Source organism: Falco naumanni, chromosome 1 (genome assembly GCF_017639655.2).
Source record: "Falco naumanni isolate bFalNau1 chromosome 1, bFalNau1.pat, whole genome shotgun sequence".
Taxonomy (NCBI): domain Eukaryota; kingdom Metazoa; phylum Chordata; class Aves; order Falconiformes; family Falconidae; genus Falco; species Falco naumanni.
This window is the reverse complement of record NC_054054.1, coordinates 25,363,889-25,384,299: the sequence shown is the minus strand read 5'-3', so window position 1 is coordinate 25,384,299 and position 20,411 is coordinate 25,363,889. Positions and strand designations below refer to the sequence as shown.

At 41.0% G+C, this 20,411-nt stretch overlaps 1 protein-coding gene and 1 pseudogene across 1 annotated transcript; both read right to left on the bottom strand.

The window, feature by feature from the left end:
• Positions 1–6,623: 6,623 nt before the first annotated feature.
• Positions 6,624–9,975, bottom strand: LOC121084775 (interleukin-8). Its single transcript, XM_040586687.1, has 4 exons — positions 9,804–9,975; positions 8,914–9,049; positions 8,027–8,110; positions 6,624–7,459 (listed from the first exon to the last, which is right to left on the bottom strand). The coding sequence occupies exons 1-4, from the start codon at positions 9,862–9,864 to the stop codon at positions 7,429–7,431; spliced, it is 312 nt and encodes a 103-aa protein (XP_040442621.1). The 5' UTR covers positions 9,865–9,975; the 3' UTR covers positions 6,624–7,428.
• Positions 9,976–16,639: 6,664 nt separating this feature from the next.
• Positions 16,640–19,618, bottom strand: LOC121082656 (annotated as a pseudogene).
• Between the last annotated feature and the right edge of the window lie 793 nt (positions 19,619–20,411).

The window sequence follows — 20,411 nt, the reverse complement described above, 5'->3', positions numbered from 1 at the left end:
AAGGATGCACATAAATGCTTCTTCCATTTGTACAATCCTTTTCATACAGAATAATTGTTACAGTGGAAAAACAAATACAAACCAAACTCTGTCATACGAAGTCAAGTAAAATGAATAGCGCATAAAGAAAAATATTATCTCATCCAGAATGAGGTCAGACAAGTAGAAAACAGGACACAAATAATTTTCTAACGTGAGTGGATTGTTTCTTTACGTATCTGCCAGGAGGCCAGGGTAAGTGCTCAGCAGGATGGGCAGCTTTCTCAATGAGTGTAGGCTGTTGAAACTGAAAATAATTTCTCAGTTTTATGTCACTGCTTATGAGTACAAATTCACATTTGGATTTTAGCAGGTAGGTTACTGGGTATTTCTGGAAAGCTACTCTGATTTTAGTCGCAAGGACTGGAAAAGTCTGCTGGGTTTCGGACACAGCTCCTGGTATCGGGAAGAGCCAGGGCAGCAGCAATGCCACTCATCATTAGGTAAGAGATGTCAGCCTATGCAGGTGTCGCTTGTTCCAGAGCGTTATGGAAGTGTAATTGATCCTTTTTATATAGCACACCCTCAGAATTTTTCACGTTCGGTGGTTTGTAATGTCATAAAAAATTCCTAAATGTCGCACAAGATAAAATCTCCCTGCGTGGCATGTCACGCTGGGCTGCAGGGAGCCTCCTGCTCATGGCAGAAACTTTGCCAAGGACAGAAATGTAACCAGACATGACATAGGCACAAAGTTATAGGAAAAAATCCATCTACGTTGTATTATCAGTATGATTTCACTTACTGATTTCTGTAGCTTATATTCTTGTCACTGTATTTCCATATCCTCACTTGCCATTCTGTATTCTCAGCAAGTTAACAATTAACATCTCTTAAGACTTCGCCTTTTCGCTTTTTTTTTTCCACTACAGTGGAACTGTAGTCTTAGCAGAAACACCAGAATAATATTTCAAACCTGGCGTTGTAGATATGAACATAAAGCAAATTTCTACTTTTTCTTTCCACCTATGAGAAAAGGCAACTACAGCATGCTACTTCATTGGCCTGCCTAAGCAAATGGAGAAGTGGCTCATTTCTCTGTTTTGGTCCCTTTCCCATCCTGATCAAGAGTAATTTCTTGTCAGCCCAGGAGATTTGAATGAAGATAAGCATCTCGGATGTCTCTGTCTGCAAATGGATTTTGGCTGTTCTTTGTAAAACTGCTTAAGGATTTATATATCTCATTGTCCCAATGAGTTTTTTGTTGTTTTTGGGGGGTTTTGTGATGTTTTTGGGTTTGGGTTTTTTTTTTTTTTGTGGTTGTTTTTGTTTTTTTTTTGGTTTGTTTTTTTTTAGCCTTAATTCTCATAAATTAGAGGAAATACCCAAGCTGAACATCAGCAGGGGCTGAAATCTGAAGTGCTGTAGGCACTGAGGAGGGTTTCACTGTGGATGCCTCTGTAGGGGAAGGAATACTGCAACAGTTCTGTCCCCTGTCCAAGACTGGATGGTAGCAGGTGATGTTTCAAGTTCTGCTCTTGGTCCTTTCCTGCGCTTGATATATATTGCTTCTTCTTTACTTCTGTGAACACCTGACTAAAGGGAGAACATAAGGCACTCATCTGTGGCATAGGTACTCATTAATTATCTTCCATTATAGCAGGTGACAGCGCTTTCCTGAGGAACAGTAAACAGGTATCAGCTTTTGGTTAAAAGACCTTTCCGTTTGACCGTGGCATTCATTGTTTCTTTCATGCTTGTACTTTGCCCTCATGTAGTAGCTCATTCTCATGCAGGCTTATTCGTTCTAAAAGTCCTGCATCAGGCAAAAGGAAGCGCAGGTGATCCAGGCTGTCACTAGCATGCCCAGTCCTATGGCTCATGGAATCTGCCACTGAATGCTTTAGTGTTCAGCTAATGGGGCAAGAATGTCTTTCGTTAGTGCTTCAGTGTTATTGGTGCTTCACAGCAACAAACAGAGCTTTCTTCAAGTGAATGGAAGTTGGCAAAGTTTTTTTTGACAAAAATATGTGTGTTCCTCCTCCATTGGAATTTTAAAAGTCACTACGAAATGAGACATGCAAATGCATGCCTTGTATGTGTGTCCTACACTTCACAAAATGGTAAAGAAGGAAAGAATATACACAAATAGTTAACAAAAAAAAAAGTTTCCATTTCTTGGACTTAAGTTTTGTCTTTCTATCACCTGCCTATATTTTAGTTTCTCTTAAGTCATTCATCATTTCCCGGAGGGAAATTCTCTCTGGCACCACCCTATTCCTTTAAATTGCCAAGTGTCCTGTCGTAATAAGTCAGTAGAAGTGAGATGAAATCAGTAAGAGGGTAGCTTAGGTGGCAGAGGCTCTGGTATAAACCCAAAGGCCAAGTGCCCCTGAGCTCTATTACAGGGAGCATCCTTAAGTCAAGCCCTGAAACTCTGGGCTTGCATCCGCGGTGGAGCAAATGGCCTTTGAATCCTGTTTTTTCCCTCAAGATAATCTGAACAGGCAGTCACAGGCACCAGCGCAGCTCAGAGGGGTGAGCAGAAGCCCAGGAGCCTGGCATTTTTCTTTCCTAATCCTGGGAATGCTAGTAGTTCAGTCAGGATCCTCTTGGCATTTTCACTCTTGTCTTGATCCCACTTTCACAGCAAGGCAAAACTGCCAAGAAAGAACAGATATGGATCCAGGGAACACAAATGTGTTTGTTGCCTGGACTTATGGCAGAGAAAAAGACGAAATGTGTTTCAATGCCCCTGGGTATGAGAGAATGCTCCCTCCTCCTTGATAGCCTTACGTAATAAAAAGGCCAACAAATGTGATAGAAATGTTTACAGGGGAGCTTCCTAAACGTAAATAGAAGTGCTAAGCGTTCCAAGCTTTTACAACTTTATTGACATTTTGGTTTTAGCTTGGACAGTTAAATTCTGTTTCTCGTGTCTGTTTGCAATCTTGAAAAAAAGTGACCTTAAAAAGAGGAGGAAAAGAAGAATTGTCAGTATTTTTGAGGTCTCATTATTTCTGTGGAAGCATGTGAAATAAATCTTTAATTAAAAAAAACAGGCTAAGAGGGTGGACTTTTTAATTTGGTCCTCTTATGAGCTATGGAACTTGCATCATTCTGGAAACCAGCTGCAAGAATAGCTACAAATCAAACAGTGTGAGTGTTGCTTCAGTGCTTAAAAATTGGTCTTGGGATTCTGGCATTTTATGTTAGCTGAGTCAGAAAAGCTGCTTAAAGTCTCCTCTTCCTTCTGCCTGCTCAAAAAACAAAGGCTGATTTGGAGGTAAAGTGACTAACTTTGTCCAAATGTGGTCTCAAGGAGCTACTTGTCTAATGACCTCTTATTTCCACAGATTTTTGTAAGGCGTGTGTATGTATGAAAAACAGTTATCTGCAAAGGGGAAAATACTAGTTTTCCCCCAGTTTACCTATCTGTCAGTAAGGAATAGGAGAGATTGACAGACGGATACTGGAGTTGCCAATGCACCCTTTAGAGGGAAAAGTCTTACTTCAGGTATCCACTACAAACATCAGCTGAGTCTGTGGAGATACAGGCAAGTGGGATCTGGTCAACCTCGTACAACTTTTTTTTTTTTTTTTTTCCCCAAGAATTTTAATTTCCATGGAATAAGATAGTTGGGCCGTCAGGGATTAATAACTGTTTAAAATAAATATTTGTTAATGTTGCAAAATTACTGAGCATAGCTGCGTGGCAATCTGTCTGCAGAAAGTTGTAGAAAGATGTCTCAGTGCTGCCTGGTTGTGAGAAGGCAGGTGAGTGTCAGGGAGCCTGGTTGTACCCAGGACCTGCCTGTGTATGTGTAAAGCAATTGTAAAGTAGCTATTGCCACCAAGGAAATAGATCTGGGTGTCACAGGTCTGATGTTTTTGTAGAACTGTGTGCAATGTCTTATGGCAGTCAAAACAAAGTAGAGTTTTAGGAAGCATTTAGAAGGGAATTGTACGGGGAAAAAAGGGAAAATATGAGAAAATCGTATTGCTTTCAACACACCATTCAGCCAAGTGTGTGATTAAATTGTAGAAGTCATTGTCACAAGATGCTGAGCTGGCAAAAATATGATGGGTTTGAAGAAAATGCATTGTAAGTACTGTAGCTATGCAGCTGTAATAGTACAGTTTGCCCTTGAACTCTTGCTAAGCATCAGTTCTGACTAAAGGAAAACAGCTTATTCATTTTGTCATTTCCAAATTGCACCTAGATACTTAATCTACCTTCCAGATTCTTCGATGCATGGTATCTTCCTCTCTAGAAGTCCACAGAAGTTGTGAAGTCATCTGTGCACAGATTATTAAAAATAATTAACTGCAGATAGTATAAAAAATATTTTTTCATTATGGTTTTCAACAACACACACCTCAGGTTTATTTTGATAGGCGGCAGAATTCTTGTTTCACTTTTGCACACAGAAACAAAACGCCTGTTTTCTGGCCCAGAGTTTCTCATGACAGTCTGTATAACTTCCAAAGGATCCATTTCCTGTGGAGTTGCTCATAAGACTCTGTTATAAACAAGAATAAGTGCAGCGCCTGGAGCAAGTCTGCAATATCAAGCCAGCGCTATGTGGAGTTTTTCTGGGATTTCCCCGTTGTGTGATAACGACATAAGAAATGCAGTCATTTCCAGAGTGGGAAGCAATCCATAAACAAAAGCAAGCAAAGCACAGATAGTCTGTCACCTGATAGATAACCAGGATGTTTGTATTGGTCAATATTCTGCACAGACAGAGAGGTGGAGGCCAACACATCAGTGTTTGTGTTCTCTATTCTTCTAAGGTAGAGCTGGAAGTATTTTTCAGGACTTTCCAGTGTTTAATGACTTCTTCTATGGCTTGCAGCTGGTATACAGCAGAAAGAAATACACCTTCAGTATTGTAAGAACAGTAACTTTGAAATTCAAGGGGAAAAATTGTAATTTGTGGTTGAAAAGGCCCTTGATACAAGAGCAGCACTACAGCAACCAGGCATGGGGCGGGGATTTGGAGGACAAGGAAATGACACGAGGTTGTTGCTTGGCTGTTTGGTTGTTGTTGCTGTTGTCTTGTCCCAAAACTGAAATTGTGGGTGAAAGAAGGGAGTGAAATTGGTTTGGAAGGAAGATGAAATAGGGGACCAAGAAGACAGCTGAGGACAGAAAGGAAATGTAAACACCTTTGCTACATTGAATTGCAAGGAGTAGTAGAGAAATGAAGGTGATGAATACGCATGGCTGCTGTAATGTGGGATGACCTGCTGACGGGGCTGTACAAATACAATTTAGGTGCTAAATGACGGGGCCAAGGGGAGCAGAAGCTTACATGAGATTACGAAAAGGAGAAGATGGACAAGAACATGTAGTTAGCTGCAGAAAAATCTCAGGGTCCTTTGTTTCATTTTGTTTCAAATATCCTGACTCTCACTCACCTTCTGGTGAGCACACACACAAAGACGCTTAGTCTACATGTTTTCAAGGGGCGCACTTTTCTCCGATGGCTTCTGCACGGCCTCATAACTGGACGGTCACAAGGCACATCATTTAGAGTTGAAGTGGTTGAACACCTCAAACTGGTGCTGAAATAATACGGGTTGAGGAGAGGACTGGTGTCAATCATACTGCGAAGGTTCTTCAAGAAGAAGCAAGCTAAAGGCAGCTCTCTTATGATCACAAAGTTACATGGCAAAAACCCTTCTGGTGTTTTAAGACTATCTAAAACATAGGTAAAAGTGCAATAAAAGTGTGCATGCCTCAGATAAGCAGGCATACACCAGTTTAAACCAATAGGCTTTAAACCTTTGCCCTCTCTCTTATTCTCAGTTCCCTTCCTGAAGATGCCCAACATCTTCAGGAAGGATGTTGCTGGCTTTCATTTGGCTGCTGTTGTGCTTTGAGCTGATGATATCGGAGAATTGTTCAGCATAGATGTTTTATACTATTGTCTTATGAACTGCATTTTGGGATTCCTTTGGGAAGACTCAGTACACACATGAGAACAGCCCCTGTAGTACAGGAGATGGGGTGGTAACAATGTGAAGCATCCCACTTTATCTGCCAGAATCCTTCCTCAATGTTCATACATGGTATGAGCACTTCTCTCCCAAAGGGGCCCAGCACCAGTGCCTGTGCGTGAGGAGGAGAAGCAGCTGGGCCTTTTAAAAGAGGCAGGCATCAGGTTCTCAGCACCCTCCATCTCAGGGATCGGAGTAGGATGCAGCTGTTGCACAAGGGAAAATGCTTGATATTTGGGTACCCAAAGCAGAGATCACGAATTCCCGTTTCCATAGTCAAACGGTGGCCTTTTGCTGCAGTAGACATTTACAGCTCCGGGGCTGATCTGGACGTTGGCGGTGTTCAGGCATCTATGGGTACAATCTGCTTGTGGGCAAGGTGGTGAAGTGAGGAACCTTGCCTTACAGCCTGCCTGTACTCAGGGACTGGTAACAGCCTAAAGAGAGGAGACTGGGCATTTTACCCTCCTCTAAGAGTTCGTTACTGCATTCAGTCAGGCCAGGTTACTGGAAGAGGCTGAATTACGGTAGCATGTACTAAAAATTTTAATTCCAGTTTCAGAAATCAGGCTGAGGTGGCAAAAATGAAGCAGACTGTTTCTAAATAAAGCAAATGAAAACATAAGATAACAAACAGATTTTTTGCAGAAAAAAATTTAATAATGCATTTTTAGGAACAATTACACTCTCACAAGCAAATTTTGTGTATGTAAGATGCAGTTTTTCCCATTAGCTGAGTAGCTAATTAGACATATAACCATGTCCTTGTACAGAGCAATGAGATGTGAATATTTCTTAAGAAATGAATAGGAGGAATGGAAAAAACAGTAGAAATTAAATAAATTATCATCATTTTCTCTCTTGTATAGAAACTACTCAATAAATACATTTATAAAGACCATGGAGATCACAATAAATAAATAAATAGCAAACTCACTGTCTTACAGATTCTGTAGGCTAGATGTTTAAAGTCAGAAATCACAGTTCACGGTCTAACAATAGGTTGACTGTGACCCAGGAAACTCTTGTTGACACAACATACTAATGTACTCCAGGGGAGCAGGAGGAATTACCGGTTTGCTGCTATAATGGCAAAATAGTAAGGCTTAGTGTAAATAAGCTGTGCTGTAAGTGCATTGCACTTAACTTATGGCATTTGGCTGAAGTGGCTGCCAAGGATTCTTCATGTCCTTTAGCAACCCACCATTCAGTGTCTTCAGGGTCAATGAACAGCGTGTCCCACAGACAGCACTGACCATTTTGAAAGACTTTCTTAAACAGATGCAGTTAAATAAATAAATAAATAAAATAATCCATAATTAACATAATAACACTGATGCAGGAGGTAGAAGATGGAATGCTGCCTGAACGGTGCTTTCCCTGAATGTTTCTCTCAATGGAGGAGCGGGAGCAGTTCCCAGGTTTTTTCTGTCCTGGTGTTCCTTAGAGCGGTGAGTCTGAATTGAGCTGAGCACTGTTAAGAGTTGAGGGAAGAGGATAATTTAAAAGGAGGTTCAAGAACAGTTAGCATTGCACAGACAGTTAAGGGTGAGTGGCCTGTTTCCAACTCTGTGCTCTCTTGAGGCACAGAGAGAATAAAGTTGATGTTTGTGAAGCAGTTACTGTAATCCCAGTGTGTGTGCATCTGGTACCTAGCTAGGAAACTTCTGTAGCGTGAGTTTCTGCATTTACTTGCGTCAGGAAACTCATTAACTTGGAAATATGAATTATTAACATACGCTACTATAAGTAAGGGGCAGATGAATTTTTTAAAGCCTCATTTTTCAAAGGGAGCCAAACACTTCTGTGTTCCTTTCCCTTCAGGCAGAGTTGCCGGTACTCAAAAGTTTAGTAGTGACGTATCGGCTTAAACAAGGACCATGCAGCAGAGTCAGAAAGACTAGTTCTAAAATCAAGCAGCAGGTTTCCTTGTTCTTTATATCTGATTAAGAGAAAATGGAAAGTATCATTAAGAATTTCTACAAATAGGCTTTTTGGAGGGGGGTTTACCAATCAACTGCCCAAACTGAGTGGGACTTACTTAGCCAAAATTGCCTTCACGATCAGCTGTACCCAGGGAGCAGTGGGCTCCAAGCACACCTCTCTGCCATCCTTCAGAGTCGCTCTGCAAAACAGGGAACAAAGAAAAGTCAGGAAACTTCTACATGGATTTTTTTTACTCGCAGAATGTAGCATTATGTTTTTAGATTAGTTGGTACCCGTTCATCCCAACTGCCCTAGGTTAGACCTGGCCATTTTTTTATACGTGTTCCACAGCTGAGGGGACTAAAGCCATCCAGAAGCTGTGAGAGTCTCTGTGCCTGCTCCCAAAGCAGTCATGCATTCACAGGAATCTTTCTCAATATACATGGGTACTTGGTTTGTATTTGGTTACAGTAGTAAAGCTTTCTTACACAATGATTGAAACCTCCAGTGGTGAAAAGATGTTTCAGCACTATAAGGATTTCAGTGTTTTAGTCCCTCCTCCACACTATTCAAGACCAGATTAGTTTCATTGTTTCCCTAAATCTGCTTGTGAGAACTTAATTTTTCTCTTTCAGACTGATGCAGACTGTTTTAATGGCAGGTCTGCCTGCCTAATAAATGCAGGATTTAAGCTATGTTATCACCTCATGTATTAAGAACAGACCAGCCCTAGAAATTCACGTTCTACCACCAGAAACATTTAATATGTCCCATGACACACAAACAATGATCAGTTCAGGAATACATGCGGTCATAGAGACGATGAAAAACATGGTGTGTTACTTAAAACCGTCTCTCTCAAAAGAATAACCCAATCCAACTACCTCACGTCAGCCTACTAACTGTCACACTGGTCAGGCAGCATGAAAACCCCTGCAGCAGCAGCAGCAGCAGCAGCAGCGGGCAGGTGAAGAAGAGGGAGGCTCATGCAGAGCTACTTACATGACTTCAACGTTTTTGCAGTGGGGGCCGCTCTGTGTCAGCTTCACATCTTGAATGGATTTAGGAGGGATGAACTTGGAATGAGTGGCTACACACTGGCACCGGAGCTCGGTTCCCATCCTTGCCAGGGTCCTACCTGTGAGCAGGAAAGGAACATCGTGGTTTGAGAGGTGATCGGATGTAAGGCACGACTGTTTTAACAACATTCATTTAAAATACTGCATTTGTCCCAGCTGCCTAAATCCTCCCATTGTGAAAGTCAGTTGCTTATTTGTTTCAGAGGAGCTGATGCCCAAGTACATGTAAAACTAAATTGACACATCTTTTTAATATAAGCCCACACATTTTATGGTTACTTGTACTGATCACCCTGTACGGTTATTGCATTGTTTAAATGTCTGGATGGAAAAACTGGCAATTATATTCTGTGTGTAAGCAGAACCCTAGATTTTTGTATTAATTGAAGGCTTTTTCATGCTTCTGTGTCTGTCTTGTTTGCTTTCCGTTCCCAGCTATGTATTACTTGCTCAAGGCAGTATGACTGTTAAGTAACAGATACGAGATCATAAACTGTTCTTGGTGCAGGAAGGGAGAGAAACATTCAAATGCTTAAAAAGAAGATCCTGTCTCGAGCTCCATACAATTCAAGTGAAACACAGAAATTTAAGTCACAAGTTTAAAAGTTCCTTAAAAATTTTCCCACAAGATGTCAGTAACTCTTCAGTACAAGGGCACGGTGTAGATTTCTGACTGAAGAGAAGTTGCTGAAAATCTATTGAAAGAAACTATTTTGCTGAAACAAATACAAAGCTACTTCTGCGAGGACAAGCATCTCGGTGGATGCCTGGACAATACTACAGCCATGGGGATCCTGGGAGGGATTTACTTACCCTGAGACAATGCCACTGAAATCAGGAAGACAGCCAAGACAGCCACAAGTTTGCCGTTCATGATTAGACAGGAGTTTTCTGCTGGATTGTTTAGCTCTGATTCTGTGGATCTGAACCCACTCTTGTCTCCGAGGATTGCCGATGCCTAAGCTGGGTGATCCATCTTGTTTATATACCGTTTTGTGCCCAGCGCGTATGCTTTGCTAGCATGTAGGTTGCGTTAGAGGAATTTCCCAGATGTAGAAAATATGAGTCACATGACTGTTGTGAAACTCCTTTCTAGATGACGAGGAATTATTCTGCTGGGAATGATATAATGTATTCATTTATTAAATTATGCAAATAATAGCCATGCATTCTGGTTTCTTTTGTAAATTTTGTGCTTTTTCTAATGCATACCCTTTTTTAGTAATACAACTTTCCGATGGTTTCAGTTAATGTTAAAACTTTCTATTATTTTCTTCCAGGTAATAACAGTTCTTTATAGGGATGCCAGATCTATAGTTGAGATGTTTAATTTCTTACCTCTGTTTGTGGTCGTGGCTTCTAATTATCTGATTTTGAGCCACTGGAGTAGAAATTGGGCAGTGCTGAAATCACTGGGAAGGCTTTTCACTGGGGTCAGGATTTTACCGCCGCGTTATTTTGGTGTTAATGATTTTAATTTTTTGTTCTTTTCAAGTGACATCTTACAAAGTAAATTCACCTCCAATACTGTGTGTTCAGTAAAGGAATTGAGGCTGCAGTATTCAAAGCTTCCTATGGGAAGCAGGTATTAAATTCTGAACGGCTTTGAAAGTCATGCCTGCATTTTTCATGTCACACATGTTAACAGATGATAAACAGAAGAAGCTTTGTATGCAGACTAAATAGCATGACCTGCTGAATGCAACTGCTTTTGCTTCCTTTATAAGTCTAGGTATTTTTAATATGTTTTTTCTGTAATCTTTTTCAGTGACTGTAACCCTAGGTCATAGCAAAGGAAGATGAAATTGGAGTATTATGACACTGCTGTAGACACCTCTGTTAAAAAGAAGCTCGTTGCATGAATGCTGACTGTTTACTTGCTGTGGCTGGTAGAGATATTACCTGAGGGAGACAATTTCAAAGGAAGACTTGGGCTTCAATACTAATCTGTTGCTTAAATGAAGATTTGGGCGTTTAACCCATATGGAATGCATGTGAATGGGAGAAGCCGTTCAGTTTTGGTGCTGTAAAAAAGTCATTTGACCATGATGACTTTTGCTGTTTGATGTCTCCAACCTCAAAGCTTCATGCTTCTGTTACCTGTGGATTTATAGAGATAATTCTCCCCAACTCTGCAGAGTTTGTAAAAACTCAATTCTCTTTAGCATGTGAAGCATTATAATTTATTTCTAGTAATAATTTAATAGTTTGCTCATAGTTTATTATGGTTTACAGTGTACTATTTGTCATTAATTTACTTCATAAAAGGAATTTCGTGGTGAAAATTCATCTGTTTCCCATCACTGTTTCAGCTGGCTTAAGAAAAGGTCTCACCGAGTTTGCCTGTCCTACCTCTTACCAAGTACTGAGTCAACAAAAGGTACTGATTCTGACTTCTAATGGTGCTTCCCCATAGCTGTATGTTCTTAGCTTTACTGAAGGAGACATGTAGTTCTCTGAAGGTGTGAAAAAGGAGAGGATTTTACCAGGTAGCAAGGGTTATGTTTTATAGTTTATGTTGTATAAGTTATGTTAATTTAACAGAGTGGTTTCACTGGCATCAGATTGTAGATGTTGGAGCTTTAACCGATTTACTTGGAACGAGTTTTTGCTGATTCTTTTCTTTTGGGTTCTCTCTCTCTGTCTGTCTGTGTCTCTACAAGTGTAGGCACACACAGAGTAATTAAAATTGGATTAAGGGTTTCACTTTTCTTAGTTACTATTTGTAGCTTTATTATCTGATTTTGGTCTGCGCTGAAATGTCATTAATGTCTGGGGCAAAAAAAAAAAATTCCCCCTCAAATCCCCAAGTAAAATGAATGACTGCTTGTCCTCTTCACCACTAGACTCAGTTATTTCCTGACTTTGGCAGTAACAGTTAGGCAGAAATCCCCAGGTCAAAAGTGAAGTCAAGAGCTTGCTCCACCTCTATGATTAACTCTGCCCCTGAGCTAAGAATAAGTATCTGTCTAAAAGAGTAGGATGTTTGTAATGAAATAAAAATCCTCTATGTTTTCTGAGAGCTAAAGTGTCTCCTCTACCTCCACTTCTCCCCTGATGGGACAGAGTTGCATTGGGACTAACGAAGGGGGTGTAACAGAGGCCATAGTGGCACAAAAAGGTTGGGACATGAGATCAAGCTCAAAGGCCAGGCACTCCTCACCCTGTTCATGGGAGTGCCGTGTTTCACCCAAGTTCTCCCTACACCCATCCCTTCAATACTTTACCCAGGATCTCATCCCAGCCCCTGCCTATGGGAACTCCAAACGCATTATGTGATTTTGGCAGCAGGCGTTTTACCACCAGCCATCAGAGATGACTTGTGCAAATGGAATTGCTGCTCCTTTTGAAGGATAACGTCACTGAGTGAGATGATACTGCCGCAGGCAGAGACCTTCCATGCTAAACCCTGTTAAAGGCACGCTTGTAACGAACTCGAGTTACGCAATGGCCCGATTGCGGAAAGACTACTGAAAAGGGAAGTAAATAGCTCCCTTGCCTGTGTTTTAAGGCAGGGTATAGGATGTGTTCTCTGTGCTGCAGGATGGAAATTTGTGGGTTTTCTTTTTTATGACTCATTGCCCAGTCTAATGAAGACAAAAGTCAAAAGGGAGTCATTTGGGATCCTGACTAGGATCATTTTGAGTCTTTGCATGTAGCAAAGGACTTGTGAACTCAAGGGACACAGTGAGGGGGATTCATGTGTCCTCCGGTGACCAAGAGCACTGTGAGGGATGGAGGAGAGCTGGGTGTCAATCCCTTACTGTTTTGAGTAACCCCAGTTCCAGAGGGATGTTCCAGCCTCTGGGCTGATTCTATCTAAGGAAATTAAGAATATATCTTGTTTTAGACAAATTCAGACCTCTCACTTGGTAAGTTGTGCACACATGACCCCCAAGGCCCAGGACACAAAACTACTGCTGGAGCAAGGGTTCAGCCTGTGCAAAGTGAAGTTGCTCAACTCCTGCCTCCTGTGCACCCTCTCTACCTGCCACTCTTGTTCCCTGGGGGAAAAAAAAATCCCACTCTGTCTTCTGGAACCACCTGCTTTTCCCCACAAAGGGCTTGGCATTCGTCTGCCATTCTGTTTGACCCGCAGAGAGCAGAAGGGGCAAATCCCAGGGCTGGGATATAATTGCTTCCACTGCTTGGAAACTGGGCACGATGTTGTGCAAACACTTGTGGAAGTTGACAGTGAGGCAGAGCGCAGGGAGCAGATACGTAACAAGCAGAATGTCTCCTGAACATCTGTTTTTTGACTCGCTATATGAGGAAGTGACAGCAAAGAAAGGAGAAAAGCTTAGGTCAGTTTGTGATTTTTTTCAAACCTAAGTGTCTAAATGTGGATGGTTATGTGCCCTTGATCAGGTCATGGCAAGTGCTGGACTTCCCTGAATCCCTCTGGAATCGCGAAATAGCAGTACAGCATTTTAGTTGATTTGCCTCTTAATTTATATATTTATAAATACAATAGTATAAGTATATATTTATGTGACTGCACATTTATTTATAATGTATGTTTCAGCTCTGCTTGAAAACAGTCAATTCTGTATTGTAGCTTTCAGTTAAAAAATTGTTGTGGGTTAAATTAAATGTTTCATTTGAACCAATTCAATATGAAAAGTCATTGATGATATTAATATAAGGTGTCTAGTAATATTATAAACCAACAGATTAATATCCTAATATTAACATAAAATATTATTAAATGTTAAAAATATTCATATTAAAAATAAATTTTATCTAGCTGGTATTAACAGAGGAGATACTAAGTCCAACTAGAGAATTTTTAGAGACCAGCAGCTGGGTTTTACCTGCTTTGTGAAGGCTGTGTTTATTGCTTCAGTTGCATTTCTCTTGTGTGAGCTTGGCAGGAAGCATTTTCTGACTGTGGAAATAAGATATGGAAGTGGTAGGAGGAAACACATGGTGAGTTTTAAGAAGTTTGTGCCAGGAACTTTTGATTAAATTAGAAGTGGTCAGTAGGCATAATACACGTCATGCATTCATCTCTGACTATTAATTTATTGCTTGCTGTCGTCTTACTGTTTGCTTAAACTGCAGCCCGTGCAGCTTGGTGGATGTCAGCCTGAGGGGTTCCTGGCGGTGCAGTCAGAGCAGGTTGCACACAGAGACACGGAGCAGCGCTCAGGTGAATGCAGGCAGACAGCCTGCCAGTGAACCAAGTGTAAAAATGTAGGCGTCAGCATCTTGAATAAAAATACCCCGTTTAGTATTAGAAGTGAGATCTGGTTTGCATTAGAACTGTTTTATAGAAATGTGCTGATCTGTTGGCTCTCAAGCCACTGGATGGGCCAAGTATTACTGGTTGCCAAAATTGGGGGGGGGGGGGGGGGGAAGCAGTGGGAAGGAACAATCAATGTATTTAGCCAGCTTGTGAATTCCGATTTGAATCCAGAGTTGCTCTGGTTAGGGGTTGCACTGCGGGCTGGTCCCCATCGACAACAGATCATCCTGAGAGTTTCCTACCCATCTGTTTGCAGGCTGGTGTTCTGTCTAGCCCGCGGCTGTCCCCTGAGCCCCACTTGGCCACCCTGGGGCTCAAGAAGCTCAAACTCCACCAGGCACTGATGATATTTTTCCTGCAGTCCTCCGTTGCTTTGACCGTGGGTCTCTGGTCTGGCGATTGCTGATAGAATCTGCACTCTCCTGCTTTCTGTCCTCAGAAACTAGACCTACATTGCCAGGCAGAAACAGTGTGTAGCAGATCGTTAAGAGAGAACATCTTTAACACCCTTTCTGACTGTAGAAAGAACTTAAAAATAAATGCAATGGGAATGAACACATTAAACGGATGTTTAGTCTTATAAGCAGTTTCCTGGACCCTTGAGCAGTAACATGTAACATAATAAATATGTAAGCCGCAAAATGCTTTTGCAAAGCAAAAAATATGGTCTATTATAGTTTCAGCTGGAACTACCATGCGAGAAAAAAGATTGTGAAATATCTCCCATTGTGTTAAAATAATGTGTTCTTTTCTTCAGAAATGTGATTTCTAAACTTCTTTTTGTGTGTGCGCATATATATGTGTGTGTCTCTGCCTGCATCCTCCTATCTATAAGTGGAAACTGCTGCGTGTTAAACACCACTGTGGGAATAATAGAGGGAGTTTAGTATCTCTAATTTTAGCTGCTTCCTTCTGAAAGCCATTAGCTTACAGGCACTAGGCTACCCTGAGGCTGGCAGTGACGTAGAACTGTTGATGAGACATAGCGAAGCACCTCACAGGAGGTAATTCAGGTGTCAGTCCATGCCCGCTTGCAGCTCTGCTGCAGGTACACCCCGTCAAACACTGCTCAGCTAAAGTTACTTACAAACATGCTCTTCATTTCCTTCCGTCAGTCACATTTTAATCAGCGTTCCCCATTCCAGTGGGTGGCATGTCTCATGGATCATTTTAAAGAGATGCCACCAAAAATATTATTTTCTGGGCACTCGTGGAGAATGAAGTGCTCTCTAGATCTGTAGAACACATCGCTGCAGCTGGTAGGAGCGTCTGGTAGAGGATCTCTGCCACTTTCTCAGAAGTGGTTCTTTCATGGAGAAATGGGTGTGAATTCACTGCTCTCATGGCCACACAGAGGCACCTCACTTTTGAAAGAGATCATCTTACCAAATGCATGGAGCATTTGACCATCTTTATTGCATTACCCTCAACCTTTCCAAACTCTACTCTGGCTTCTTGAAGGTGGGGCCAGGGGCTGCACAGTGCTTTGCATGTGGGTGAATCTCACAGTTACACAGTTGCGTAACAAATTTCAGTAGTTAGTTCTTACTCATGCCCTAGTAACTCCTGACCTAATGCTTGGATGAGTTGGGTTTCTGGTTTTGGTGGGTTTTTGGGGGTTGGTTCTGAAGTTTCACTGCTGAGCCCTGATCTGATATTCCTGTCGTACAACTCTAGCACAATCCCAAGTTCTCTCACCTATGTGCCTAGAACACCTCATTTTTATAGGAGATTTGTAGTTTTTTCCTATGTCAATCGCTTTGGCTACCTTCTGCAGTGACTTTCACCTGGTAGTTTATTGCTTCATCAATGAGTCTCCTAAAGTCCTTCTGCAGTTCTTTATAGTTGAGCCTAGTCTTTACTACGCTTCATTTAGTGTCATCAGAATACTTCAGCTCATAGCAAATGACCTTCCCAGACCACTTGTGGATTTGCCAAACCAAATCAAGGCCCCACACAAGCTGGTGTAGGAACCCATGAGTGATGTCCCTGTATCAAAAAAAGTGGACCTTTTCATTCTGTCCTTCATTTCTATGTATTGAGCTGTTATGTATCCATTTCCAAGATTTCTTTGTTAGCCTCATTATTTCTAGTGTTTGGTGAGGGTTGTGAAAGGATCTTGGAAAATCAGTTTGACTGTACCTGTGGGACCTTCCACATTCATAGGGTTGTTGTCACTTTCAATGAAGTGTAACAAGGGTGTGAAAGGCGACTTCCTCAAAGCTACACAGACTCTTCCTTATTGCTTGTTTATTCATGTGTTTATTAATTTTATCCTTTCAATTTCCACTTTAAGTAAGGCCATTTAAGGGTAGCTAATTTCCTCATGTTTATTCTTGACCTTACAGCACTAAAACACATTAATTAGGCTTCAACTACTTGATCCATCACAGACAGAGTTTTAGAGATAGACACAGCAAAGGAAATAAGTAGAATCAGCAACCGTCTCAGAGGGAAAAAATATAATCAAATGTAGTAATGTAGCAAAAGGAGTGGTCTGTTCCTTGACATTGTCATCAGCAAGTGTTTCCTCTCCTTTCAGATCCTTGAAAAACTCCCAAGGTATATTTTTCCTTGGGTATTCTTTGATTGGTGACTCAATACTGTCTCTGGCCCTGTAATTAGATGAAGTATAAGTGAATTCAGAAATTTATTAATGAAGCAACTACCGTTGTACCAATTACCATACAAGCTCCAAGGAGAGCAGTAGGTGCTCGCAAGTTGTTAGTATCAACCACCTGACATATGTGCAAAGACAAAAACCCCTTGTGTTTACCCAAGTACTGCTCTAACAGGAAGGGCTTCCATGTGCCTGTGTCCAAGCTGTGCCAAGTTAGGGACGTGACTGTCCCCCTTCACTGCAGTGGAAGCTAGTAGGTGTAGAAATGCCAGCTGTACATCTGAATTATACCCAGAAAGAAGGCGTGAGACTTCAGAGCTCGGTTTTTGGAAGTGTTAGACACACACCCAGGCTGCGCTGTCTCTCAGCAGATGCTTAGGTGCATCATGCCTGTGGCTTTTGGGTGGCTTAGCACACAGGGAAGCTAGGAAACAATTTTAATCCTCAGGCATTTGGAAATATAGGTTTAGAGAGAACTGCTGGGAAGAGTTACCAATGCCTGCAGAAGGTGAACATTTTCATATAAAGAAATTAAAATACGCTTTCTAAAAATAGCTTTCAACTGAAGCTGTTCTAGTAAAGAAAACAACCTACCTGGCCGAAATAGCCTTTACAGTGAGCCGGACCCAGGGAGCAGTGGGCTCCAAACACACCCGCCTGCTGCCTTTCAGTGTAGCTCTGCCAAGAAGGAAGCAAAGCAGTTACGGCTAGGTGGATCCGTCCCACTCTCCTAGTGCTCTTACACTTACCTTAGCTATTTCTCAGTCAAGTAACTGGAGGACATGGCATGAACTTTTGTTTATGAAGTTGTTTGACATTTTCCAGCTAGGCTTTCTGAGAGGACTGGGGAAAAATGTTTTCCCTATGCTTCTTCTATACTTGGACATTTAAGTAAGTTTGGGTTTTTTAATGAATGATGTCAATATAGGTGCTTATGATGCAGTTTTTTAATGAGCCTGCTGATTTTTTTGTTTGGTTTCTCTTCTCTATCTGGTCATAGTTTGGCAGATCTTTCAGGAACTTAATTGTCTTGGAAACATATTTTTTTTTTTTTTTAATGAAGCCTGGCTGAAATTGCCAATTGCTGGTGTGGTGGAACTCGGTGACATGCAGTGCTGCACAGAGGGTATGATTGTATGAATATTATTTGCTTAGGAAACTGTAGTGAAAACATAAAAACCTGGGAGCCTCCTTCTGTTTACACGAATGCATTGATCCAACTCACGTGAATAGCTCCTGATGGGACTTTACATGAAGGTTACCATTTCTTTTACTTTGTACTCACATGGATTTTGCAAGTTAAATTCCACACTCCTGGCACAGAAAAATGCTCCATATGCAAATCTGACACAGACAGTTACTTGTGGACCTTCAGGCTTTGCCACACATAGACCAAGTTAGTGGAAATTGTTGGAATTCATGTCAATGGGATCGAGATCGTATCTTTGATTGATTCTTCGTTGTCTAAATTATTAAGCATGCCCGAATGTGTTATGGGGATCTCATTCTCTCCTCTGATGTTGGTCATCATTACGGTGAGATAGCATTAGCATAGAGAGACTTTTAAAATACCACCTGGAAGTGGCTTGTAACATTGGCAGGAAATTAGCTCATTCCTTTGGACAGAAAGCCTAACACCTTATACTTACTGTCTACAATGCTTTGCAAGGGATATATATTTCCACCCAAATTAAGTAAGTAACCAGGGTGTGAGATGCCAGGTGGCTTCCTCCTATTGAAAGCAAGATGCTGTTTTGCAGAAGTGCTCACATGACTTCTACATTTTTGCAGGGAGCTCCTCTTTAGTTTAATGTCACATTCTGAATAGCCTTGGGAGGGACTTGGAATGATTGCTTATGCACAGGCATCGGAAGCCTTTTTCTTCTGTCTCTGCCAGGGCCTTACCTGCAGAACAAAACTAAGTTCAGTCTGCATTAATGAACGGTATCATTGTTTGCTGCTGTGAAGCGAAGAGTATTCCTCTCTGTCAGCCTTATTCCTGTTACTCAGACGCTCTGATTTGCTGAAGACTTGGATAAAATTAACTGCATCCACACAACAGCAGCAGTTACAGTTTCAGAGCTGTTAGTGTGCAGATGCATTTGAAGTTAAACTTGCATTTCTAAGTGAAAATACTTAGATGTTTTCATAGTACATTTGTGCCTGGCCAGATTCTACACCTAAATTCCATCACTTGAACAAAGTAGGTTAATGTCATTAACGATGTCCACATATTGTTTGTTAGTTTCTGCCATGTTCATCTGCTCATAGTCTTCATTCTTTTCTGCGAATTGCATAATTCTTGCTTTGAGGAAACGTTATCATCAACCTGCCTACCAAGAATAAAAGTACCAATAGGAGAAAGTTGTCATTTGGAAGAGAAGTTATACAGACACACTTAGAATGAAGGTCCTGTTTTAATTAAAACATTTCTTGAAATCTAGGATAAGGCCTATATTATAGCATAGGAATAAACTCATTTTCTGACAGAAGCATATTTTACCCCCAGAAACAGCCACAGCATCCTAACAGATGCAAATACAACTGATACTTTTTACTTCTGAATGACAAAGTATCAAAGGTGCACATCTCTTGCAAAAAGTCAACATTAACGTAGCATAAGCCCACTTGCATTTGCATATGTATACGTATATTTATTCATTGGTTATGTGAGTTTTAAGAAATCATTTTCTTACCTTCTGACCCTGCCATTAGGACCAGATAGAGAACAAAAGCCATAGCAACAGATTTGCTATCCATTGCTGTGCAGAAGTTTTCTTTTTGACAGATGTCCTGTTCTGGTTCTATTTCACATCAGGTTTTATACTGGAAAGGTGCCCTCCCAGCTGCCTAAGTGCTGAACAAGTGTGCTCCAGTACAATGCATGTGTTCTGTACTCACCAGTTTCCTAATACGTGACAGCGTTGCATAAGAAATCCAAACCTCTGTGCAGTCCATTCAGTGCCACTTCAGAAACCCCTAGTTTATTCTGCTGCTGTATATTTTAAATTATTTCTTTCAATTTTGATTGTTATCCATCATTTTCTGCTAGCACATCTTTATGGGATATTAGTTTTAACTAACAATGCTGAGCTTGCGCTTGGAAATCAATACAGCATTACCAGCCATCTCCCCAAGCCAAAATAAAGACTCTTTTCCCCCTTCTCTGAATGAAGAATTTCTGTTCAGCTCTTTGTATTGAGTTTAAACACCTTATGCAGAAACTTGTACCCAACATAATTAACAGGAATCTTTCATCCCAGTCTTATGTTTTGATACGACTCTAATGAACTTATTTAGCTAGTGTCTTAGGAAGTTGAGACATAACTAGTTTCTATTGTTCTCTGAAAGGATTTTGTCTTTTTCAGTTTGGCTAAAGGGATTTAATTGCTTAATTCTGTACTGAAAAGCTTCTCTAGTCATTGGACAGGAAGTGGTGAGCTTAAAATGACTGGGGCATTGTCACCTAAGTCACTTAAGATCTTTTGAAAATTTCGTTTGTTCAGAATATGAAAAGAGAAAGTACCTGATGATAAGAGTTGTTACAACACCT